General features: G+C 47.2%; 1 protein-coding gene across 2 annotated transcripts in view; it reads right to left on the bottom strand.

Annotated features, from left to right (window-relative positions):
• Positions 1-2,547: 2,547 nt before the first annotated feature.
• The window catches only part of FAM107A (family with sequence similarity 107 member A), a 38,513-nt gene continuing 14,281 nt past the window's right edge, over positions 2,548-26,779 (bottom strand). The window contains exons 1-4 of one of the 2 annotated variants that reach the window (XM_068558739.1): positions 22,114-22,191; positions 7,408-7,582; positions 5,434-5,590; positions 2,548-4,941 (exon numbers count right to left, since the gene is read on the bottom strand). In XM_068558739.1, the coding sequence (XP_068414840.1) occupies positions 4,834-4,941; positions 5,434-5,590; positions 7,408-7,582; positions 22,114-22,135 (462 nt within the window). In that variant the 5' untranslated portion in view covers positions 22,136-22,191 and the 3' untranslated portion in view covers positions 2,548-4,833. Of the gene's footprint in view, positions 4,942-5,433; positions 5,591-7,407; positions 7,583-22,113; positions 22,192-26,779 lie in introns of those variants that run through there. The other variant, XM_068558737.1, reaches the window with a different exon arrangement.

Genomic DNA, 26,779 nt, shown 5'->3' with positions numbered 1-26,779 from the left:
CGGGCTTCTCATTGCAAGGGGCTTCTCTTTGTTGTGGAGCACGGGCTCTAGGCGCACGGGCTTCAGTAGTTGTGGCACGCAGGCTCTGTAGTTGTGGCTTATGGGCTGTAGAGCGCAGGCTCCGTAGTTGTGGCACAAGGGCTTAGTTGCTCCGCGGCATGTGGGATCTTCCTGGACCAGGGCTTGAACCCGCGTCCCCTGCATTGGAAGGCGGATTCTTAACCACTGTGCCACCAGGGAAGTCCCCGTGATGGTAGATTTTAACCCGTTGGTTGGCCCCAGAGACTGGTTGGCTTTGGGGGTGGGGGTGTGATATTGGGGACGGGGCCATGTGTATAGTGTGTAGATATTCCTCACCCCAGGACTCATGTCAGTCTATGATGGCCTGCATCTATGTTTATGGGTGGAAGCCAAATCCCTCAAGTTCAGATGGACAAAAGGAAGGTGAGATAGGTTCCTGAATCTTGTGTCAAAAGGTTAGGATGGCATAGGGACCTCCTAGGAGCCCTTTCTAAGAGCACAGCCTGGCTCTGGTGGAAAAAATGTAGACTTTGCAGACAGACGGCTCTGTGTGAATTTCATCTCTCCCCAGGAATTGTTTTGTGACTTCTGGCAAGTCCTTTAGTTTACCAGAGCCTTGGTTTCTTCATCTGCAAAATGGGGAGGATGATACCAGATTGTTATGAGCGGTGACATTGCTGGCTCTCCATAAATGCAGTGATCATTACTGATACCCATTCACAACTTTTTTGAACACCTCCTATGTGCAGAGTCCTGGCTGGGAGTGGTAAAGGTCAGCAGAGTCAGAAGGGGTCCCTGTTTTCATGAGGCTTGGAATTTGGATAATCTCAAGCGTGGTGAGGTTGGCCTGCAAAAGCTCCCTTGGAGCACACGCTGCAGAACCAGGGAGGGAGTGTCCCTTCCTCTCCTGAGTTCTTCTGTCTCTCTCCCAGGTTTTGTATTTAGTGCTGGGTTGCCTTTGAAGAGGGTGTCTCCAAACCCAGACCAGGACTTGTGGTCTGGTGGATGTGAGAGAGTGTGGCCTCAGCGAGAACAGGGCTTGCTGCTGTTGGCTCCCCATTTAGGGCAGGGTCTGCCATCAGAGCTACTGCTGCAGCCTTGTCCTTCTCCAGGGTCTCCAGGACTGGGTGATGGCCTGACCTCTGCCTTCAGGGATGAGCTAACTCTCTGGATGCCTGGAAGGTGGTGTGTACGAGCCGTGCAGCTCCAGTATGAGTTCTGAAGGCACAAGTGCTAGTAGGGCCCAGGAATACTGACAAAAGCCCAAGAGGCTAAAGGAAAGCTTCTGGACCAAATTGACACCTCTGGGCCAGGGTCAACATTGTAGAGGAAGGATTCAAGTGAGTGATGGTGATGAGAGGGGCTGAACCTGGGAAGAGGCTGGATGTATTGCAGAAAGAAGAAGAGGGAGAAGGGGTTGCTCATTCACTCATTCATTCAACAAACATTTAGTGAGCACCTGCTATGTGCCCTATGCCCCAAGCGGCCAATGCCTTTTCTCAAAACCGTGAGTGGGATGGGGCTGGGATTCTTTCCCCTGGGGCCTAGCTGCCAGCATGGCACAGGCTAGGCCACTTGCTGGCAGGGAAGGAGGAAGGAGGAAGGCCATTTGGGATTCAGCCGTAAACAAGACAGACAAAAATCTCTGCCCTCATGGAGCTGACATCATCATTAGGAGAGACACACAAGATAAATAAGTAAAATATATGTTAGATGGTGATAAGCGGTAAGGAGGAAAACTAAGGCAGGGAAAGAAGGGATAGGAAGAGTGTAGATGATGAGATTTTAGGAGGGGTGACCAAGGGGACCTGGTTTAGAAAGAGCATGAAAAAGACCTGAAGAAAGCGGGGGAGTGAACTGTGCGGCTCTGTGAGGGAAGAACACTCCCGGCTAGGAAATAGCAGGTGAAAAGGCCGGGGGGCGGGAGGCACATGCCTGGTGGGTGTGAGGCTGGGCTGGCTGGAGCTGCGTGAGGAAGAGGAGAGCAGTGGGAAGTAGGGCCGAGGTTAAGAGAGCTGGACGCATAGGACCTTCTAGGTCACAGGAACGACTCTATTGGGAGCCAGACGAGTGACAGATCTGCCTTAGATTTTAACAGGATTTTTAACATCTTAACATTTTGACTGCTCTGTTGAGAATAGGCTGTAGAGGGCAGGGGCAGAAGCAGGGAGAACAGTAGGAGGAGGCCACTGCAATGATGCAGATGTTTTATTTCCCACTGTGCCCCCAGCACGTGGCATGTTTCCTGGCACAGAGCAGACACTCAACAAATACTTACTGAATGACGTGTGAATTAGCGATGCCCAAATACCAGTTCTCAGACTGGTGCCGTGTAGGCTATATGGAAAAAGTGTAGACAAACAGATCCTGGGCACTGTTGCTGGGGATCCTGATCCAGTAGGTTTCTGGTGGCAAAGAGGAATTTGGCTTTTCAGTACAGTCTGCAGGTAATTCTGGGCAGCAGTGTTGGCCTTCTGTGTCAGTTAGGAATGCTTTTGGCTGCAGGGAAGAGAGACCAACCAGCAGTGGCTTAAACAAGAGGGTTTTATTTTTATGTACAAGAATTCTGGAGGAGGATGGCTGCTGGCATTGGCTTGGTCAAGTGATGACAGGTCAATGTTTCTGAAATTCTCTTGGCCATTTTCTCATTGTAGCAAGATGGCTGCTGTGGCTCCAGGCATCCCATCATCAAGGTAGGAAGAAGGGAGGAGCAGGGAGTTGTTACCCAGTCTGTCTCTTTTATCAGAAAAACATAAGCTTTCCTAGGAGCCCCTATAGGCTTTGTCTTAAATTTCACTGGCCATACCTGGTCACATGGTCACCCCAAGCTGTAAAGGAGGCTGTAACAGTGAGACTCTGTATTTACAGCCTCTACAATGGGAGATGGCTGGAGAGAAGGAGTTGGGGCTGACCACTGGGGAGTGAACAAGGGTGTCTGCCATGGCTCCATGGATGACATGGTACTTGAGGTTCCTTCTACTTCTGGGGCTTTGTCTCCATGATTTGCCACCTCTATGGAGCACCTGTGGGGCCCACAGAGTGAAATCCCAAGCATTCCCTTGGAGGGGCCTACTTCATCCTACTAAGTCTTGCTTCTCCTGTCTGAACAACACACAGGGGACAACTTCTTTGGGGAAGGGGTGGTCTTTATTTAGGGACTGTGCATTTTTAGCATTTCTCTCACCTGGCAGACATGTAAAACAGTATTACCATCTTCTCACTAAGACTGTCACATTTGAGAGACTTTTAGAGCCGCCGCCCCCCACAGGAAAAGGATGATGTCTTTGGTCACTCTCCAACCACCCAGTGAGGCGTAAGACCAGGATGATCCCTTTCCTCCCACCTTTGGTCCAAGTATCAAAGGGCATCCCAGCGGTAGCTCTTTCTGGCAGTCTTGGGGCGTGAAAGGAAATGCTTCTCTAGCACTGCCCTGCTACCTTGAATGATGGGTTTACAAAGCCAGAGGCAGGGATTTCAGGGGACAAACAGGCCTGGTTTAGTCTCTAAATCTTTAAATATGGGATAGGAGCAAAAGGTTGAAACATTTGGTCTCGCGTTGGGAAGGGCGTTTTGAGGAAGAATGGGTGAATTCACTGGAGCTGGCGCAGGTGATGATGGAAACCAAATAGGGGGTGGGTCCCAGGTACAGAGGCTGGAAACGGGGACTCCTCAACGGGACTAGTTTGGAAGGGTGGCTGTAGGGTCTTCAAACCGTTTTTTATATTTTCAGAAGCCTATTGGAAATCACTTTATATTTGCTCTTCATAGGCTTCGGGAAAAGGTTTAAAAGAAAAGTTTTGTGGGAGTCTTTTTGGCTAGAATTGCATCAGTGTGGTAAGAAATGCAGATTGGCGATTACATACATTTCTGGTCACATAACCAACACAATTTGCTAGGCAAGAGCCTTCCCAGGCCTGAGGTCCCTGGGGTGGGTGGAAAATAAGGAGCCCTTTGGGGCTGTGGGGCAGAGATGGCCTCAGGGATGTTTCCAGTATTGGCCACCCCTGGACGCTCCAGCCTTGCCGGGTACAGTGTGGGCCTCAGCCCAGTAGTCTAGGAGCTTCTTAGCAATGAGAATCTCAGCCCTCACCCCAAATCTACTGACCCAAACGCTGGCCTTTTAGCAAGATCCCCAGTAATTTATAGGCACCGTGAATTTTGAGAAGCACTATTCTAGCCGTCCAGGAGCAGAAAGGCTGCAGCCCTGGCTAGGTGTGGTTACAGGGCCTGGAAAGGAGAAAATAAAGGCATGGGGGTGGGGAAAGGCTGGCAGAGTCTGAGAAAAAAGCTGTCGTCGTTAGACAGACCCGTCCTCCCTGCAGGCGGCTTGCAGAGCAGGCGTCCCGGGATGCTCCGCCGAGCTGCCCCGCACCAGGCTGCAGAGACCACCCCAGGCAGGGAAGTTCTCGGAGACCTGGGAGCTGGGCTGCCCAGAGAAGCAAGCAGGGCCCCATGGGGCCTGGGCAGAGCAGGTGGCTTGTCCAGCCAGAGAGGCCCCTGTCCCTTCTCAACTCTGCCAGAAAAATCTTGGCAGAGCTCAGAAGCGCCCTCAGGGAGAGGTGCCTGGTCAAAGTTTTCCCAGCAGTGGCTCCTTCTTGGAGCAGGAGGGATGAGTACTCAGAACGAAAAGGCTGGGAGCTCAGGAGCCCCCATCTTCGGGGGGCTGGGGGGAGGGCGGCCCTCTGGGACGACGCATTTTACAGAAGCGAGTGTGAACATCACAGATGTGTCAAGACCAGGGGCCCAGGGCTGCAGGAAGGTGTGGGGACCAGGGGCGGGCTGCAGGGGGCGCTGGAGCTCCAGCAGCCGGCTCTAAAGCGCTCTCTCTTCACTGGTCAGGGTGGTGATTCTGCGCAGGTTTTCCCTGACTTTAATAAATTCGGGGGCATGGTCCTCTTCCTTTTCTGGTGGTTTTTCCAGCTGCAGGAGAGAGAAACAGAGATGTGAAGTGGCTGGGCTAGGGGAATTCCCATTCTCAAAAGCCACTGGGTTTGGACCAAGGGTCATCTCTGGGGAAACAGAACCGGGATCAGTTTTGCCCCCAGCCCAGTAGCTGGGGGGAATAGAGCATGAGACTGTTTTCTCCCCGTGAAGCCTGGTTCAGATTGCTAACCTCGTTTCTAAAATGGGAACGCCACCGAGCTCACAGGGCAGTTGAGAGAAGGCAATCAGAATCAGCAGGCAATAGATTGGGCCCATGAGGAAACTGAGGTTCAGAGAGAGGAAGCCACTGGCCCAAAGTCACACAGCAAAGGGAGTGGCAGGGTGAGGACTCAGGCCAGGGGTGAACCCCTGGTGCCGTCCTCATTTTGCTCAACCTCGTGGTCAGCCGTGGCCGCATGTAGTGCTCCTCCCTGGACCAGGAGACAGTCTTGGAGGAGGCGTGGGCCGGGTCTGGGGGCCCCCACCCACCTGGTTCAGCCGCTGCTGCCGTTTCAGGAGCTCCTGCTCAAAGGGGCACTGCAAGCGCTTGGCCTCCAGTTCCTCCTTCTTCTTCTTGATGAGCTGGTTCCGCCGGCGGTGCTCCAGGACACGCTGCAGCTCCGGCTTGCTGTCCACGCCCAGGCCCCTGGGGTGGCGGGAGGAGGGCTTTGTTAGGAGACCCCCCAACGTCTCCCCACCCAGGGCTACACCCTGCGCAGACATCAACCTATACCATTACATTGTGCAATCCCCCTGCTAGCCCGGGGAGGTGAAACCATTACTGTCCCATTATACAGGGAAGGGAAGCGAGGCTCCTAGGATTTAAGACACCGGGCCAAGTCACAGCTATGAAGGGACTGAATGAGGATTTGCACCTACGCCTGTCTAAGTTCAGAGGCCAGTTTTTATGATATTACTGGTTATTTTCTCAGGATAAGTTTCTAGAGGTAGAGTTGCTGGGTCAGGCGCTTTTAAAAGATTTTGGATACATATTCCCGTCTTGTTCCTTAGAAAAGATTATCCACTTTATACTTCCATCAACAGTATACAAGAGCATCTGTTTCTCTCTATTGTCACTACCCGATCTTTTTGTATTTGAGAATCTGGTAGGCAAAAAATATCTGGTTTTCCTTTGTTTCTTTGATTGCTGCTCACATGGACCAGCCTTGGAGATGTTTGCCAGCTACTTGCATTTCTTCTTTTGCAACCTAACCATACCTATCTTTTGTTCATTTTTTCCTTATGAATTTATAAGTGATACGTGTATATTTTTATCATTTATATTGCAAATATTTCCCCTGATTTGTCTTTAGGCTTTTAATTGTGGTGATTTTAAAAGGGATGACTCTAAAAGGCAACCTGAGAAAATACTCATAATACACAGTCAGCCCTTTGTTTCTGCGGATCAAATCGGTGGTTGGCTGAATCCGTGGATACCGAGGGCTGGCTGTACTATGCCATTTTAAATACATAAGGGACTGGAGCATCTGTGGATTTGGGGTTCTTTGGGGGGTTCTGGAACCAACCCCCTGTGGATACAGAGAGACTACTGTAACTAAGAGGAGGGGGTGGGCACAACACGGAGGATGCAAAGTGAGATCTGGAGAAGGTCTGTTGCAGACAACTGAAAACAAGAATGAAAATCACAGCCAGCGCCAATACCAAAAACGGCCAGTAGAGGGAGCTTCAAAGGCACTGCGGCCTTCATCCTGGTGCTCTGGCCTCGGAGGGGCGGAAAGCTCAGCCTCCCTCTCCCCTTCCCCACAATCCCTCTCAATAATCCAGTCCCAGCCCTGATGCCTCAAGCCTGCCTTGCTCATTGCATGCTCCTGGCCTCCCTGCTCCACTCATACCCCCTCCACGACTGTGACATCCCCGCTTGAGACCCTTCACAGGTCCACATGTCTCTTCTGGCCTACCTTACAATCTTTGCTCCAGCCACTCTGAGCTACTCCTGTCTCCTGTCCATTCGCACATGCATATCCATCTGCTGGGAACACACTTGCTTCTACTGGCCAATGTCCCCCTCCTAAGCTGGCTGACTTGTGCCCACCCTTCGGACCTTGACCTCATGGAGGAAGTGATGCTATCTTGGAACCCTGCCTGGCGGCTCCTCTGGGGTCACAGGCCCATTTATGCCCCCGTCCAAGCACCCATCCTACCACCTGGTTATGCATCCATCTCCTCTGTGAGGGCAGGAACTGGGTCCCATTCCTTCTTGTAGCCCCAAGTCTGGGCACAGTGCCTCGCACATGGTAAATGCACGTGGAGGGCAGCCACAGGTGGGGAGCTTGGTGGGAGAACAGGGCTTTTGGACCTTCACAGTGTCTGCTGGTGACCGTGTGGGGCACCCTTTGACCGCCTCAGCCTCTAGGGGCCCCAGGATGACTACCAGGCCTGCCTTTCATGAGGGGCACTTCCCCGTGCCTCAGCAGGCCTGAGGCAGCCGAGCTCCACTCCCACCTTCTGTGGTTCATGAGCAGCTCTCGGTGCAGTTCCTGGTGGCTCCGGGAGGCCTTCACGGGGTTCAGCAGCTTCTTGGGCTTGATGAGCTCCGGGTTCCACTCTCTGTATTCTGGCCGGGCCATCAGGCCTCCGATGTCCGCCCGCTCCCTCTGGATCTCCGAGTACATGGAGGCTGTAGAAGTGACAGGGGAGTTGGTCAGAGCTGGGCCCACAGTCTCACCCATTCTCATGGGCACAGCTGAAGGGCAAGGGTTTTGGTGTTAGATGGATCTCAGCTTACTGTGCGGCCCTGGGCAAGCTACTTGCCTTTCCGAGCCTTGGTTTCCTCATTCGTGAGATGGAAATAATTGAGCCTGTGCACAGGGTTGGAAGGACTGGAGATGATGGCTGTAAAGTGGGTTATAGAAAAGTGCTACTTTTCTTGACCCCTAAAAGTGGGGTCACAAAGTGTATGGGTTGACGCGTGCAAATGTTTTTGGCCTGACTTTGAAAAAAATTTTTTCCCTCCTGTAAAAGGAATTCTGTTTCTCGTTGAGCTTGTATCAGAAAAAGAAAAGATATTTAAAAAGAGCAATATGTACTTGTTAGGGATAATTTGGATAAATGCAGTGATCAAAAGAAAATATCACCCCTTATTGTCCAACTTCCCTATCCGTAGTTCCAAATTTCCTCATGGACATGTCCGGCTTTTCACTTTCTCCAGATCAAAGAGGAGGGTATGAAATCCCAGGACTGCCATGTCTAATTACAAAGGGATGGTTGTCATCTTTAATGCAGATGTCTGACTTCTTGATGGCCTCATTTCCTCCACAGTAGCTTGAAATTTGTCAATGCACTTGAAATTCAGGCAGAAGGGCCCACTACTCTCCAAGTTGGCTCCATATCCTTGAAATGCCCCGAAGCAAGCACAAGGGTGAGGGTGAGAGTGGGAGTGGCAGTAGGGATTTTTCAGGAAAAGTCTCAAGAGGGTGACACAGCCTGGCCATTAGCTGCATGTAGTATTTAGAGTGAAAATTTTAGGCGTTGGCTCTGCTCCCTTCATGAGTCCCGCTTTTCTGAGGTTGAGCCTCTACTATACACTAGGCATTGGCAGTGTCTGGTCTGTTATATAGTAGGCACTCAATAAATATTTGTTGGCAATTGATAATAAAAGCTTTGAGGTTGTACAGATGAGAAAACTGATGCTCAGGGAGGTTGGTCTTGGGGAACCAGTGCTTTAAAGCATGTGGTTTCCATGATGCAACTGAGGGGCTGTGTCCCCACTGCATACATCAGGCTCTAGTCTCCCTCTTAAAAACCACCAACCACCATGTTGCCCGTGGACAGACCCTCACTTCTTCCCTCCCACTGGGAAGAGGATGAAAGGCATTCTCTTCTTGATGAACAGGAGTTCTCCAAGTAAACTAGACAGGGATGGTGGTCTGTGCAAGAACCTGGAAGTAGGTAATAGGTCAGTGGGGTTGGAAAACACAGGAGGAGGGGGTTTGATAGGGTGCAGATTGCAAGGTCACATGTTAGGGAATGTGGGCATCAAAGGGGAGATGATGCTTTGCAAATGGTAGCACTCCAGACACGTGTTTGGCATTTCTATTATTACCTACTGCGGGGTGCTGTTAGGAGGATTAAGTGAGACCCCGTTTGTAAAGATGCTGTGTAAACTGAGAAAAGTGTTAATCTTGCTACATCCAAAATATAATAATTAAGTGTCAGAGCCTAGAGACAGGGTTGCTAATTTTCTTTCTTGAATTCCCATTCTCAAAACTACTTCTAAAATGAGAATTCTAATTAATTTTCTCTTCTTTTTTCATAAGGCTGTTTGTTTTTCAGGTTATATCTTTCTTAATTTTTTGGTCCTTAAAAAATGATTGTGGTAGGGTTTAGTAGTTAGTTAAAAATGGGCACTTGACAAAATAAACAGTTGGTTATATCAACTCCCTCCTCCTTTAAAAATGTGGATATTTTCTTAGTCTGAGATTAAGTTGACTGGGAGCCAGTGCGTTAGAATATCTTGATTCAGATTGGAGTTTGGGGAATTTTTCCCCCTTCCACTGCCTTTTCCCATTACCAAGTCTCACCAATCCTTTATCTGAGTAATTCTTAGCTACACTCTTTTCTTCCTATGTGCTCAGCTCTCATCTTACCCAGGCCATTATCACACCACACTAACTGCTTCAGCTCCTTGGCTAGTCATCCTGCCCTTAATTCCTGTGTGCCCCAAACCTTCCAAAGCTTCATAATTTTCATCAGTCACACCATCTTTAAAACAACTAACTGTATGTTGCCAAAGCAATGAGGCAGGAAACAGAAATACATTATATAACTTTAGGAAAGGAGAGGCCAGAATTAATATTTGCATAAGATATCACTATATGTACCCAGAATTCCCAAATGGATTAACAGAAAAGCTTTTGGAACTAATGAGGAAATTCAAGTGTGGCCAGATACAAAACAGGTCCACAAAACCAAGAGCTCCTGCATAACAGGAATGGCCATTGAGAAAGTACACAATCATACAATTATTCATTCATCCTACCATATGTTAGAGTTTCTATAATCTGCCAGGTATGGTGGTAGACAGAGATGAACTAAACAGGCAAGGCTCCCACCCCCACAGAGCTGACTTTCTGCTAGGGAGGCAGACAGCAAACATGTACACAAACCAACAAAAATAAATGATTGCAGATCGCGAGGAGCCTGCCCAGGGAATTGGGCGGGGGGCGGGGGGGGGGCGGGCGGCGCTAGGATAGAGACTAACCGGAGGACCCTCCTTCAGCCAGGTGCAGCAAGAGGGCCTCTCTGGGAGGTGACCTTTAAGATCTGACGGTTGAGAAGGAAGAGGGAGCCTGTGTGGGGCAGAGGGAACAGCATGTGTGACTCATGTACCTTAAACAAGCTTAGTCTGTTCAGGAAACAAAAAGGCATAGTGTGTCTGGAGTGGCGTGAGGGAGTGACAGGGGGAGAGCATGGAGTGAGGGTGGACGGGTGGTTTCAAGTTGGGGAAAGATCGCCTCTGATTTGATTTTAAGAAGGTCATTCTCACTACTGTGTGGGGGAAAAACTGTGAGCAGGTTTTTGGGAATTTCTGATATGACTTTGGTTTCTTTTACTTCCAATGGGCAGCCTCTGTCTTTCCCGTTAAATTCCAGAGGAAAAACATCTGATTGGCCAGGCTGCGGACCTTCACTTCAAAGGTCATCAGCGAGCCAATAATGAGTTGGCCACCCCGGGGCCAGTCCTCAGCCCAGCAGGGACCACACAGGATCGTGCTTACAAGGGGGTCCTGCGTTTTCATTTTGCACTGGGCCCTGCAAATTATGTAGCCAGTCCTGCACCCCAGGTCCAATCAATGACCAGCTCTGGTTCAAGGATCTGCTCTAGGCTTATTTAAAAAAAAAAAAAAAATCAGTGGTGAGGTGTGGCAGATGATGATTTGCTGAGACCAGGGTGGTGTGGTCACTGAGGCAGGAATCCTGAAGGATGTGGCCGGTTCTTCAGCTCAGAGCTGCAAGTTGGGAAGACTGCTGCCCTTGCCAGTTAGTGTTCTAAACTCCAGTAAACACATGTGCGATCCATGGACGTGTGTGTGTGGCCCCCAGGGTTTAGACAGTGCTGAGCCAACCTTCCTGCCTTTAATTTAATTAAAAGAGGCATCCATGTAGAAGAGCCTCACATAGGTGTTGGAATAAAAGAGGCTGCTCAAAAAAGCACAGGAGCTAGGCCAGGAAAATCGGGCTCTCCTGGGGGGTCAGCTGAGCCCCCTGAGCAGAGGAGGGGTCCATTCTCAGGGCTGCTCTGGCCAGGTCTCTCAGGCTGCTGGGGTGTCCTCAGAGATCCAAGACTTTTGGGGAGGTGGCCGTGATGGGGCAAAGATGTGAGGTAAGGTGAGCGTAAGGTCATCTCTGAAAAGAAAAAGGTGAACGCCCCAAGGAAGAACTGGCAGGGAAGAAGATCAATTGAGGAGAAAGTTGAGTAGCTAATGAATGTCCTTCACTGGTTGTCAAAGAAAGGCAGAATAATGTTGGAGCCATTAGAATCTGGATTGAATGTTGGCTCAGCCCGTTCCTAACCATGGGCAAGTGTACCTATCCTCTGCAGCAGGAGTCCAAAAACTATAGTCTTTGGGTCAAATCCAACCCCTTTGGAACAAAGCCATACCCACTCGTTACTTATTGTGTGCGGCTGCTTCCTCTAGAACAGCAGCGTTGAGTAGGTGTGACAGCTGCTCTTGATCAGCACCCTTCTTCATGAGGTTGTTACAAAACGAAGGAGGTGATACTTGCATGGTGCTTGGCCAGTAAGTGCCTAGCACTGAGTCGAGGATGCAGAAAGTGCTGGCTACTAGAGCTGCCACATACAGCGAGGCAGGTTGTGCACTGAACAACTCCAGGGCCTCACTCCTATAGATGAAACTATGAGTGGGGCCACCTCGTTAGCCGTTATTAATAAGCATTATTAAAGTATCCAACTTCTAGTCTTGGATTGAGCATTCTCATTTTCCTTAAAAACTGTACTAGTTAAATCAGTGGATTTTTAACCCTGGCTGCATACTGACATCATCAGAGGGAGTTTAAAAAATACCAATGTCTGAGTCCTACCCTGGGATTCTGATTTAATTGGCCTGGGAGACAGCCTGGACTTTGGGATTTTAAAAAACTCCCTAAGGGGGTGGAGACAAGATGGCAGAGTAAAAGGACATGAGCTCACCTCCTCTCATGGAAACACCAAAATCACAACTAACTGCTGAACAACCGTCAACAAAAGAATGCTGGGTGACTGTACCAGCATCCTGGGTGGTGACCGAGACCCAGAGATTTGGAGCTGCCAGATGTTGCATCACATCATGGGAGAGGACTTTGCAAGATGGCAGAGGAGGCGGAGGACATGGAGTTCATCTCTCCCCACAGACACATCAAGAATACATCTACAAATGGAACAAGTCTCACAGAGCACCTGCTGAACACTAGCAGAGGACCCCCCCAGACACCTGAAAGGATAAGAAAGATCCCCACATAACCGGGTAGGACAAACGTAAGAAGGGAAAAGGAAGAGGAGAGGAAGCGGGACGGGACCTGTGCCCCTGGTGGGGAGCTGAAGGTGAGGAGAGGTTGCTGCATCTGGGGAAGGCCCCTCACCGGCGGGGAGATCAGCTGGGACAGAAGGGGAGCCTCGGGGGCTCAGAGGAGAGCCCAGCAACCAGTCTGTGGCTGTCAGGACAGAGAGAGACCTACACAGATGGTCCGTGCCACAGCCCTGCATGCCCCAGCCTGAGACGGGTGTCCACTGGTGTGCACGGGGGCTGGGGGATGGAACGTGGGGTTTGGAGAGCAGACCTGGGGAGGGGACTGCTGTTGGCCGTGAGAAGACAGCCTGAGGGGATAGGACTGAGGAGCTCCTGCCCTGGGTGGCCTGCTCTCCCTGAGCGCTGCCTCGGCTCCTTCCTGCCTGATGGGCTCGTGTGCTCTGGCACGCTCTGGAGCAGACTCTGGTGGGGGGGGACACACTCAGAGGTGGGGCTGAAACCACAGCCAAGTGCTGTGTGACTAAGGGGCCAGGGGCCCTGTGACTAAGGAAGAAGAGCTGAAATCTCTCCTTGCGGCTGTGTGAACCATGCAGATACACGTCCACTGACGGCTTCCTAAATTCAGCACCTGCGAAACATCAGAAAGGACAGCAAGTGCTCCTGCAGCTGGGACGGGTCTGGCTTTAGCAGCCGTGGGCTCTGTGGGCACATACACGTGGGGGCTGGGCCAGGCCAGAGTCTGAGCTGCCTCCACAGCTCCCACCGCAGGTCCAGGTGCACGACTACTGCAGTCCTGGGACCTGACCTCAGTGGACCTGCACCAGTGGCCTGGTGAAAACAACGTGTGAGAGTCAACAAGGCCAGTTGCTGGCATACCTGCAGTTAAGGTGGGACGGAGAGCAGTGCCAGCAACAGTGTACTTTGTGAGCCTGCACACAGGCAAAAGGGGACACAACAGAGCATGTTCACAGGTGAACAGCTCCAGAGGAGGACTACGCAGTGGCTTCTCTCCCAGTGGGAGTTCTCCAATCCCACTCACCTCACACCGCAGATCAGAGACACAGCTAAGAAACAGATTTAGGGGCCTCTACTCCAACAACTAGGGAGCGGACTCTGCCCCTGACAGGGCAGTGACAACCACAGAGCAAAGGGGAGGCCCCATGCAATAGCCAGGGCAGGCTCTGGTCACCAGAACACCAGTCAAACCCCCTATCAAGGGGATAATGGCACAAGCCTCAGGACCAACCTCACCAGGGGGCAGACACCAGAAGCAAGAGGAACTATGATCCTGCAGCCTGCGAAAACGAGACCACAAACGCAGTAAGTTAGACAAAATGAGATGATAAAGAAATATGTTGCAGGTGAAGGTGCAAGATAAAAACCTATAAGAACTAAATGAAGAGGAGATAGATAGGCAATCTACCTGAAAAAGAATTCAGAGTAATGACAGTAAAGATGTTCCAAGATCTTGGAAAAAGAATGGAGGCACAGATCAAGAAGATACAAGAAATGTTTAAAAAAGACCTAGAAGAACTAAAGAACAAACAATCAGTGATGAACAACACAATAAGTGAAATGAAAAATACACTAGAAGGAATCAACAGCAGAATAACTGAGGCAGAAGACCAGATAAGTGAGCTGGAAGGCAGAATGGAGGAAATCAGCGCCACAGAACAGAATAAAGAAAAAAGAATGAAAAGAAATGAGGAAAGTCTCAGAGGCCTCTGGGACAACATTAAATGCAACAACATTCAAATTATAGGGGTCCCAGAAGAAGAAGAAAAAGAGAAAGAGCCTGAAGAAATATTTGAAGAGATTATAGTCGAAAACTTCCCTAACATGGGAAAGGAAATAGTCACCCAAGTCTAGGAAGCACACAGAGTTCCACACAGGATAAACCCAAGGAGGAACATGCCAAGACACATATTAATCAAACTAACAAAAATTAAATACAAAGAAAAAATATTAAAAGCAACAAGGGAAAAGCAACAAATGCCACACAAAGGAATTCCCATAACGTTATCAGTTGATACTGATAAACTCTGCAGGCCAGAAGGAAGTGGCAGGATGTATTTGAAGTGATGAAAGGGAAGAGCCCACAACCAAGAAAACTCTACCCAGCAAGGCTCTCATTCAGATTTGACGGAGAAATCAAAAGCTTTACAGACAAGTTAAGAGAATTCAGCACCACCAAACCAGCATTACAACAAATGCTAAAGGAAATTCTCTGGGGGTGGGGGAGAGAGGCCACAACTAAAAAAAGAAAATCACAAATGGGAAAGCTCAATGGTAAAGGCAAAAATACAGTAAAAGCAGGAAATCATCTATATACAAGTATGATATCAAAACCAGTAACTGTGAGAAGAGAGTACAAATGCAGGAAATGGGAATTACATTTGAAATTAAGAGACCAGCAACTTAAAACAACCGTGTGTGTGTGTGTGTGTGTGTGTGTGTGTGTGTGTGTGTGTGTGTGTATAGACTGCTTTAGCCAAACCTCATGGGAAAGGCAGACCAAAAACCTATAATAGATACACACACAAAAAAGAAAAAGCAACCCAAACACAACACTAAAGATGCCATCAAACCACAAGAGAACAAAAGAAGAAGGGAAGAAAAAAGACCTACAAAAACAAACCCAAAACAATTAAGAAAATGGTCATAGGAACATACATATCGATAATTACTTTAAATGTAAATGGATTAAATGCTCCAACCAAAAGACACAGACTGGCTGAATGGATACAAAAACAAGACCCATATATATGCTGTCTACAAGAGACCCACTTCAGATCTAGGGACACATACAGACTGAAAGTGAGGGGATGGAAAAAGAGATTCCATGCAAATGGAAATCAAAAGAAAGCTGGAGTAGCAATACTCATATCAGATAAAATAGACTTTAAAATAAAGAATGTTACAAGAGACAAGGAAGGACACTACATAATGATCAAGGGATCAATCCAAGGGGAAGATATAACAATTGTAAATATATATGCACCCAATTTAGGAGCACCTCAATATATAAGGCAAATGCTAACAGCCATAAATGGGGACATCAACAGTAATACAATAATAGGGGGCTTTAACACCCCACTTAAACGAATGGATGTATCATCCAGACAGAAAATTAATAAGGACACACAGGCCTTAAATGACACATTAGGTCAGACAGACTTAATTGACATATATAGGGCTTTCCATCTGAAAGCAGCAGAATACGCTTTCTTCTCAAGTGCACACGGAACATTCTCCAGGATAGATCACATCTTGGATCACAAATCAATCCTTGGTATTTTAAGAAAATGAAATTATATCAGCATGTTTTCCAACTGCAATGCTATGAAATTAGAAATCACTCTAATAAATTAGAAATCTATTGTATTAGAAATCAATTACAGGGGAAAAACTGTAAAAAACATAAACACATGGAGGCTAAACAATATGTTACTAAATAATCAACTGATACACTGAAGAAATTAAAGCAGAAATAAAAAAATACCTAGAGACAAATGACAGTGAAATCACAACGATCCAAAACCTATGGGATGCAGCAAAAGCAGTTCTAAGAGGGAAGTTTATAGCTATACAAGCCTACCTCAAGAAACAAGAAACATCTCAAACAAACAACCTAACCTTACACCTAAAGCAATTAGAGAAAGAACAGCAAACAAAACCCAAAGTTAGTAGAAGGAAAGAAATCATAAAGATCAGAGCAGAAATGAATGAAATAGAGATGAAGAAAACAATAGAAAACACATCAATGTTAAAAGCTAGTTCTTTGAGAAGATTAACAAAATTTACAAACCTTTAGCCAGACTCATCAAGAAAAAAAGGGAGAAGACTCAAATCAATAAAATTAGAAATCAATAAGGAGAAGTTACAGCTGACACCACAGAAATACAAAGGATCATAAGGGACTACTACAAGCAACTATATGCCAATAAAATGGACAACCTGGAAGAAATAGACAAATTCTTAGAAAGGTACAACCTTCCAAGACTGAACCAGGAAGAAAGAGAAAATATGAACAGACCAATCACAAGTACTGAAATTGAAACTGTGATTAAAAATCTTCCAACAAACAAAAGTCTAGGACCAGATGGCTTCACAGGCAAATTCTACCAAACATTTAGAGAAGAGCTAACACCTATCCTTCTGAAACGCTTCCAAAAAACTGCAGAGGAAGGAACACTCCCAAGCTCATTCTACAAGGCCACCATCACCCTGATGCCAAAACCAAAGATATCACAAAAAAAGAAAATTACAGGCCAGTATCACTGCTGAACATAGACATAAAAATCCTCAACAAAATACTAGCAAACTGAATCCAACAGCACATTAAAAGGATCATACACCATGATCAAGTGGGATTTATCCCAGGGATGCAAGGGTTCTTCAGTATCTGCAAATTAATCAGTGTGATACACCAACATTAACAAACTGAAGAATAAAAACCATATGATCATCTCAATATATGCAGAAAAAGCTTTTGACAAAATTCAACACCCATTTATGATAAAAAACTCTAGAAAGTGGGCATAGAGGGAACCTCCCTCAACATAATAAAGGCCATATACAACAAACCCACAGCAAGCATCATTCTCAATGGTGAAAAACTGAAAGCATTTCCTCTAAGATCAGGAGCAAGACAAGGATGTCCACTCTCGCCACTTTTAGTTAACGTAGTTTTGGAAGTCCTAGCTGTGGCAATCAGAGAAGGAAAAGAAATAAAAGGAATCCACATTGGAAAAGAAGAAGTAAAACTGTTACTGTTTGCAAGATGACATGAGACTCTACATAGAAAGTCCTAAAGATGCTACCAGAAAACTACTAGAGGTCATCAATGAATTCAGTAGTTTCAGGATACAAAATTAATGCACAGAAATCTCTTGCATCTGTACGCTAACAACGAAAGATCAGAAAGAGAAATTAACATTCCCACCCACGGCAATCTACAGATTCAGTGCAATCCCTATCAAATTACCAATAGCATTTTTTACAAAACTGGAACAAAAAATTATAAAATTTATATCGAAACACAAAAGACCCCAAACAGCCTAAGAAATCCTGAGAAAGAAAAGTCGAGCTGGAGGAATCAGACTCCATGATCAGACTATACTACAAGACTATACTACAGACTATACTACAATAATTAAAACAGCATGGTACTGGCACAGAAACAGAAATATAGATCAATGGAGCATGATAGAAAGCCCAGAAATAAACCCACACACATACGGCCAACTAATCTACAACAAAGGAGGCAAGAATTTACAATGGCGAAAGGACATTAATAAATAGTGCTGGGAAAACTGGACAGCTACATGTAAAAGAATGAAATTAGAATACTCCCTAATACCATACACAAAAATAAACTCAAAATGCATTAAAGCCCTAAAGGTAAGACCAGATACTATAACTCTTACAGGAAAACATAGGCAGAACACTCTTTGACATAAATCATAGCAATATCTTTTTCAATCCGTCTTTTAGAGTAATGACAATAAAAACAAAAATAAACAAATGGGACCTAATTAAGGTTAAAAGCTTTTGCACAACAAAGCAAACCATAAACAAAATGAAAAGACAACCCACAGAATGGGAGAAAACATTTGCAAACGATGCAGCTGACAAGGGATTAATCTCCAGAATTTACAAACAGCCCATGCAGCTCAATATCAAAAAAACAAACAAGCCAATCAAAAAATGGGCAGAAGACATAAATAGACATTTCTCCAAAGAAAACATACAGATTGCCAAGAGGCACATGAAAAGATACTCAACATCACTAATTATTTGAGAAATGCAAATCAAAACTACAATGAGTTGTCCCCTCACACTGGTCAGAATGGCCATCATCAAAAAGTCTACAAACAATAAATGCTGGAGAGGGTGTGGAGAAAAGGGAACCCTCCTGCACTGTGGGTGGGAATGTAAATTGGTGCAGCCACTATGGAAAACAGTATGGCGGTTCTGCAAAAAACTAAAAATAGAAATACCATACGATCCAGCAATCCCACTCCTGGGCATATATCTGGTGGAAACCATAATCCAGAAAGATACATGCACCCCAGTGTTCATAGCAGCACTATTCACAGTAGCCAAGACATGGAAGCAACCTAAATGTCCATTAACAGAGGAATGGACCAAGAAGATGTGTTATATATATACAATGAAATATTACTCAGCCATAAAAAGAATGAAATAATGCCATTTGCAGCAACATGGATGGACCTGGAGATTATCATCCTAAGCAAAGTAAGTCAGACAGAGAAAGACAAATATCATATGATATGTGGAATCTTAAAAAAATAATGATACAAATGAACTTGTTTACAAAACAGAAACAGATTCACAGATTTAGAAAACAAACTTATTACTTGAGGGGGAAAGGGCAGGGGAGGGATAAATTGGGAGTTTGGGACTGACACATACACACTACTACATTCAAAATAGATAACTAATAAGGACCTACTGTATAGCACAGTGAACTCTGCTCAATATTCTGTAATAACCTAAATGTGAAAAGAATTCGAAGCAGAATGGATATATGCATATGTATAACTGAATCACTTCGCTGTACACCTGAAACTAACACGACATTGTAAATCAAGTATACTCCAATATAACATAAAAATAAAATTAAAAGCTCCCCAAGTGATTCCAGTAGTAAACCAACTTTGTAAAGCATAGAGTTAAAAAAAACAAAAATCAGGCTTTTTTGCTTTGGCCTGAGTGATTGCAGCTGCCTGGTTGGCCTGGTTCTCATGGCGGGGCCGATTAAGGTCACAGTGCTTAGCAGCTTTGTGACCTTGGATGGGTATTTAACTTCCTGGACCCTTCTCTTCTGTAAAATCAAGGTGCTATGAAGATTGGACAAGCTAAAGTGATGGGCATGGGGTAGAGGCAGCCAGTAGGTGACAGGTAAATTGAGTGTCTTGCTTGACTACGAGATGGGCAAATAATTCTCACAACATGCAGACTGTGGGACGGACCTCATCTTTGGAGGAGGCTGGGTAATAATAGCTCAGAGGAGAGATTGGGAGCTTCCTGCTTGGTTCTTCCCTGGCTCTGCTGATGACCCTGGAGGTCCTACAGCTCCTCCCCTGAGGCTCCACACATGTCAGCCCAGTGCCAGACAAGGCTCAGCTAGGATCACTAATTTCTCCCAGGGTGAGTTCATCAGGCCACTGGGGCTGATGAACTATGTGGCTAATGCTAGGGTGGCAACTTTGAAACCAAACACTGGCGCCCCGCTGGCCACAGGAGAGCAATAAGGAGAGATGGAAGGGAAGTGGTGCTGATGGAGACCCAGGTCCCAGTTCATCCTGAGGATGCCTATGGGACCCTAAGCTAAGGCTTAATGTCCCCTTCATCTGCCTTTCCCCTGCCCTCGTGGTTCTGGTTTTGTCTTTGACGGCATCAGTTATAACAAATGACACATGAGGCAGTAAAGCAAAGTGGTTTAGGCAGATGTTTTCAAGGCGCCAGACTGTGTTTGAATCATCATGGTACCCCCTTCCTAGCTATGTGACGTTGGGCAAGTAGCTTAACCTCTCTGAGCCCCTTTACAGTGGGAATAATGGTAGAATCTATTCACGGGGCTGTTTGGAGGGTGAAATGATATAATGTGCATGACGTGGTTAGCCCAGTGCCTGGCAGTCGTACTCCTCCTGTCCTGAGGGACCTGTGTTGAGCACTTGACATTTGATGAAGGCTCACTCACCTGCATCTGGATCTCACAATCACCCCAGGAGGCAGCCAGTGGTACTATTTTATTATTCCCATTTTCTAAATGAGAAAACTGAGGCTCAGAGAGGCCAAGATACTTGTCCAAAGATACACAAAATAAATGGCAAAGCCAGAACCTTTAGACCCCAGATTCAGTGCTCTTCCTACCACTCCACTGTCTTCTAGGTGCAATGCGTCTTTCAGTCAACAAAGCAGGTTTACATCCCTTTTCTCTCTCTGGACACTTGAGAAACCCCAATAAAGAGGCAGTGTGAGCCCTTTACATAGATGAGAAAATGGAGGGTGGTAACTGGAGTACTCCTCGCCCTCTCACTGGGGAGCCCCAGCCGGGCCCTAGCTGCTTTGGGTTTAAGCCAGAATCCACAGGGCTGTCTGCCCATTGCTGGTTTTTGTTAGGAGGGGACCAGCTGATGGTGTTTCCTCCCGAGGGTGTTGGTCAAAGTCTTCACTCCTCTGCCCTCCCTCCCCCTGCCCTTGTTCCTTATTACTGTTCAAGCTGCTGCGTTTAGAACACAACCAGGGATCTTCTTGGTTCAACATTTCATGGGGTGGAGGGGCAGAGGAGAAGAGATCCTTTTAAAATAACTACTGACCAAGGAAGAGAGTCATTCAGTAAAAGTGACAAGCGTGGCCACAGGATTTCCTAACCCTTCTTGCTTTTTTCCTCCCAGTGGGGAAAGTACCCATTCGTATTTCACTGGCCAGCAACCAAAGAACAGGGTATCTGGGAACCTCCTCCACATCTCCAGCTGCCCGTGGCCAATGCCTACAAGCCCCTGTCAGAGCTGCCTGTTCACTGGGATGCAACCTCCCCACACCATGAGAAACTGACTCGAGACAAACTTCCTGAACATGTTGCCTTGGGTCCACTGTGACCTCCTAGTTTGTGAGAAGGTCTGGGAGGGCATTCAGGGTTTCAAGTCAGTTCCATAGCAGAGCCCCGGGCTGGACATGGAAGGTCGCTAGCGAGGTTGGTGGGGAGTATTGTGCAGCTAGCCAGGGAACAGTGTCAGCAGATCAGATATTCGTGCTGGCCCACCAGTGGCATGATGCCAGCCACTCCACTTGGCAAATGCCTCCAGGGGGAGATCCCGGCAGGACTTAGCACCAACAGACCTAAGAGCCACTCAGGATCCAAGCTGACCAGAGACACAGGTACTGGGGCTGGCTCACAACTGGGAAACCACTGGGTTTGGTAGCAGTTCAAAAAAGTGACACACCCAATCCTATAACCTCTGATTTTTGGCCCAGTACCAGCCTTGCCTCATACTGCAAAGTGCTAAAGCCAAATCCACCAGAAAGGCAAGCAGGTAACACGTTACCGTGTACTCACCATGTGCCATGTACTGTGCTCAGCATTGCAGCCATACCTCATGAAATCCTTACAATAGACTGAGGAGATGGGCACTCTTGAGACCCCTTTTTACAGATGAAGAAACTGAGGCTCCAAGGGGTCATCTAATTTTCCCAGATCACACAGCCAGCAAATGAAGGCTCTAGAGTCTGAGCCAAGCTGTCTGACCAGTGTTCTCTCCGCTGTGCCTCCCGCAACACTCTGGCATTTTATCTATCAGTTCTTAAGAGAATTACAACTGCTATACTGTGTGAAAATGGACTTAGGCGAGGTCACATCATGCATGAATTCAGAGTCATCTGAGCATTTAGAAGAAAGAGATCAACCAGAATGGTGGGCTGAATCTGGGCACTCCATGCACTTCTTTTCCTATCCTTTTCCCAAACCCAGGGTGCCAGGGGGCACCACCAAGTCATTTTACAGAGAGAGGACATAGCACAGGTACCTGGGCTCAAAGAGCTCTGCTCCCCTGACAGCCCACCTGGTGCTCCGAGGCTGCCCTCCGTCCCCCACACCTCCTCCCTGCACTGCACCCAGCTCAGCAGCAGGTGAAAAAGAAAAGAAACCGTCTTACTTCTCAGCTGTGCCTGTGCCATTGGGAAGGGAACTCGGGCGCAGCGTTGCTGGGTCCTCACTCCACCGGAGTCCCAGACTAACAAGGAGGGCCGCCTCCAAGGGCGGTTCCTAAAGCCCTGGGGATGAAACATGCCACCAAGTGAGGCAGCTCCACATTCCTGTTTATTCTGGTATCAATAAAAAGGAACTGTTACTATAGTAACGGGTATTGCACTTGGTACTTGGCCACTTCCCCGATGTGGAACACCGTGTCCAGGCCACATGCCGGGGAGGCACAAATAAATACCGATTTTGTCAGACTGTTGAGGAATAAGAACACGCCAAGCTTTGTTCTGAGCGACCTAGCTCATGTAGAGGCATTTCCCCTTGTTTCTAATGGGAGAGTCAGCAAGAATGCATTCCGGTATTTCCCTGATGGAGAGGGAGCCAAGCTTCCTGCTGCAGTGTTCAACTCTTCAGGAGAAAATGGCTCTCAGTGCAAAAGGAAGGGAAACTATGTTGGGTCAGTTCCAGGTCATCCACTTATGGGCCAGAAACTCCATCCATGTTATTTACACGTTACCCTGAACTTCATCTGAACACCAGAGAGGAGCCAACAGGACGTTGCACAGGAGAGAGCGGGGCAGTAGAAGCTGACCGGCTCTGGGCCAGGCTGGTCCTTGTGTAAGTCCCTGCTCGGCTCGGGCACCAGCCCCTTTGGCAGCCAGTTAACACCCCTGAGCCTTGGTTTCTGTGTTTGTCAAATGTGGAGAGCAGGGTGGTTGAGAGAAAACACAGATGAGATGACATTAGTGAGAGCATGTAGTCAATGCTCAGCAAGTAGGACTCTTCCTACAGAGAGAGCTGGACTCAATGTGATCAGAGGGCAGGGCCCCAGCATGAAGCACTGTGCCCGGCAGAATCTGCGTTCCATAGATCTTGACTCAGTGAGTCAATGTGTGAGTCTGAAAATAAAGAACGTGTGTAGATGCTGAAGGCCAACATGGGTGCTTACAGATAACAGAGGCATTCTCCTAATTTCGGAATCAGTGTTCACCTGAAAATGTGGAAGTGTTTTCTGGCTTTTGTTGGCATTCTTAATCCTCTAGCAAGGAAGTTGGCATCTACCAGTTAAACTTGGCCCTCCCTCTTCCCACCTTTACTGTCTCGTGAAGAGTCTTGGTTGGCTGGGAAGTGATTAGGCCCAGGACATACATCAAGCATGAATGCAGGCGTTAAAAATGCAATTTTGCTTCTATAAATACATTAGCAAACTGAATTCAACAACACATAAAAAGGACCATACACCATTATCAAGCTGGATTCATTCCAGGGTCACAAGGATGGTTCCACGTACACAAATCAATCAATGTGGTACACCATATCAACAAAAGACAAAAACCATATGATCATTTCAATAGATGCAGAAAAAGCATTTGATAAAATTGAACATCCATTCATGGTAAAAACTCTCGCCGAAGTGGGTATAGAGGGAACATATCTCAATAATAAAAGCCATTTATGACAAACCCACAGCCAATATAATACTCAACAGTGAAAAGCTGAAAGCTTTCCCATTAAATTCTGGAACAAGAGAAGGATGCCCACTCTCACCACTTCTATTCAGCACCGTATTGGAAGTTCTAGCCATGACACTCAGATGAGAAAAAGAAATAAAAGGTATTCAAATCAGAAGGGAAGAGATAAAATTGTCATTATATGAAGATAACATGATACTCTATATGGAAAACCCTAAAGACTCCACACAAAAAATATTAGAACTGATAAATGAATTCATCAAGGTAACAGGATACAAGATTAACATACAGAAACCTGTTGAATTTCTTTCCACTAACAATGAAATATCAGAAAGGGAAAGATTAAAAAAATCTAATTTAAAATCTCATAAAAAAAAACCAAAACCTGGGAACAAACCTAACCAAGGAGGTGAAAGACTTATAGGCTTAGAACTATAAAACGTTGATAAAGGGAATCAAGATGATTCAAAGAAATGGAAATATATCCCATGCTCTTGGATTAGAAGAATTAATATTGTTAAAATGGCCATACTACCCAAAGCGATCTACAGATTTTTTTTTTCTGTTTTTTAGCCGCACTGCATGGCATGAGGGATCTTAGTTCCCTGACCAGGGATTGACCCCATGCCCCCTGCAGTGGAAGTGCAGAGTCTTAACCACTGGACCACCAGGGAAGTCCAGCAGTCTACAGATTTGATGTGATCCATATCAAATTACCCATGACATTTTTCACAGAACAAGAACAAATAATCCTAAAATTTATATGGAACGGCAAAAGACCCAGAATTGCCAAAGCACTCCTGAGGAAAAAGAACAAAGCTGGAGGCATAACTCTCCCAATACTACAAAGCTACAGTAATCAAAACAGCATGGTATTGGCACAAAAACAGACATATGGATCAATGGAACAGAATAGAGAGCCCAGAAATAAACCCACACACCTATGGACAATTAATCTTTGACAAAAGAGGCAAGAATATATAATGGGGAGATGACAGTCTCTTCAGCAAGTGGCATTGGGATAGCTGGACAGCCACATGTAAATCAATGAAGTTAGAACACTCCCTCACACCATGCACAAAAATAAACTCAAGCTTAAAGACTTAATCACAAGACATGACACCATAAAACACCAAAAAACTCATAGAAAAAAACATAGACAAAATGTTCTCTGACATAAATTGTAGCAATATTTTCTTAGATTAGTCTCCCGAGGCAAAAGAAAGAAAAGCAGAATCAAGATGGCGGAGGAGTAGGACATGGAGCTCATGTATTCCCACAGATACATCAAAAATACATCTACAAGTGGAATGATTCACACAGAACATCTACTGAATGCTGGCAGAAGATCTCTGACTTCTGAAAGGGCAAGAAAACCTCTATGTAACCAGGTAGGACAAAAGAAAAGGGAAAGAAAAAAAAAAGAGAGAAAGGAATCAGGATGGGACCTGTGCCCCAGGGAGGGAGCTGTGAAGGAGGAAAGGTTCCCGCACCCTGGGAAGTCCCCTCACCAGCGGGGAGATCAACCTGGATGGAGGGGGAGCCTCGGAGGAGAGCACAGCAACCGGTTTGTGGAAGGCAAGATGGAGAGTGACCTGCACAGATGTCAGTATCACCGCCCTGCACCCCGCAGCCTGAGACACTTGTCTGCCAGTGTGGGCAGGGTTTGGGTGCTGAAGCTTGGGCTTTGGAGGTCAGACTCAGGGAGAGGACTGGGGTTGGCTGCATGGAGACAGCCTGAAGAGGCTGGAGTGTGGAAACTGAGGGTGCACTCGGAAGAAGCCTGGGCCCTCTAGAGAGGCAAGGCATCATGTTGGGGAGCATGTGAGAACAGGGGCAGGACTGCCATAGGAGCTTCTTTCCCTGTGAACACTCTCTCAGGCAACAGGACACCACCTACCTGAGCTCTGGAGGGGGGTGCAAGCTGCCACCACCTGTGTGGTGGGCTCCAGAGGTGGGCATGGCCGTGGCCGCTGCTAAGAGACCTGCGAGTGGGCTCTGGTCACTGCTCCTGCTGTCCTGGGAGGGCATGGGCTGCTGCCACCGCTGCTAGGAGAGCCGGAGCGGGTGCTAGTCACTGTCCCCACCGTCCAGGGCACGCTCACGGGCAGTGAACAGGTGCCAGCTGCTGTTCCTGCTGTCCCGGAGTGTGTGGGCCACCACCACTGCTAGGAGACCCAGAAGCAGGCACCAGTCACTGCCCTTGCCGTCTGGGGAGTGTGCATGGGTGGCAAACAGGCGTCAACCACTGCCCCTGCTGTCTCAGGAGTGTGTGGGCCGTTGCTACTGCTGGGAGACATGGGAGTGGGTGCCAGCTGCTGCCCCTCCTGTCCCAGGGGCATGTGGGCCACTGACACCACTGGGAGACGTGCGCACAGGTGCCAATCACTGCCTCCACTGTACCAGGAGTGTGCATGGGGCCGCTGCACCTACACACCCCATATCAAGGAGATAACAGCCAGCACACACTGAGGAAAGAGGCAGCAAGCATCCAAACTAAAAGCAGCCCCTCGATTCCAGACAAGATGGTGGAGTAGAAGAACTTGAGCTCACCTCCTCTCATGAAAACACCAAAATCACAAAAAACTGCTGATCAACTATTGACAAAAAAGACTAGAACCAGGCTTCCCTGGTGGCACAGTGGTTGAGAATCTGCCTGCTAATGCAGGGGACACGGGTTCAAGCCCTGGTCTGGGAAGATCCCACATGCCGCAGAGCAACTAGGCCCGTGAGCCACAACTACTGAGCCTGCGCGTCTGGAGCCTGTGCTCCGCAACAAGAGAGGCCGCGATAGTGAGAGGCCCGCGCGCTGCGATGAAGAGTGGCCCCCGCTTGCCGCAGCTAGAGGAAGCCCTCGCACAGAAACGAAGACCCAACACAGCCAAAAAAAAAAAAATTAATAAATAATAATTAAAGGTGCTAACAATTTAAAAAAACAAAAACAAAAATTACGTCTTGTTTGTCAGGCATGTTGTACCCATTGAAGAAAATAGTACACATTTTAAAAAAGAAAAAAAAAAGACTGGAACCTACCAAAACAGATATGTTACATCCAAGGACAAAGAAGAAGCCACAATAAGACAGTAGAAGGGGCACTTTCGTGATATAATGAAATCCCATGCCCATCGGGTGGGTGACCCACAAACT

Source organism: Eschrichtius robustus, chromosome 12, assembly GCF_028021215.1.
Source record: "Eschrichtius robustus isolate mEscRob2 chromosome 12, mEscRob2.pri, whole genome shotgun sequence".
In the NCBI taxonomy this organism is placed as follows: Eukaryota; Metazoa; Chordata; class Mammalia; order Artiodactyla; family Eschrichtiidae; genus Eschrichtius; species Eschrichtius robustus.
The sequence above is the reverse complement of the archived record's forward strand: the minus strand, read 5'-3'. Positions and strand labels throughout refer to the sequence as shown.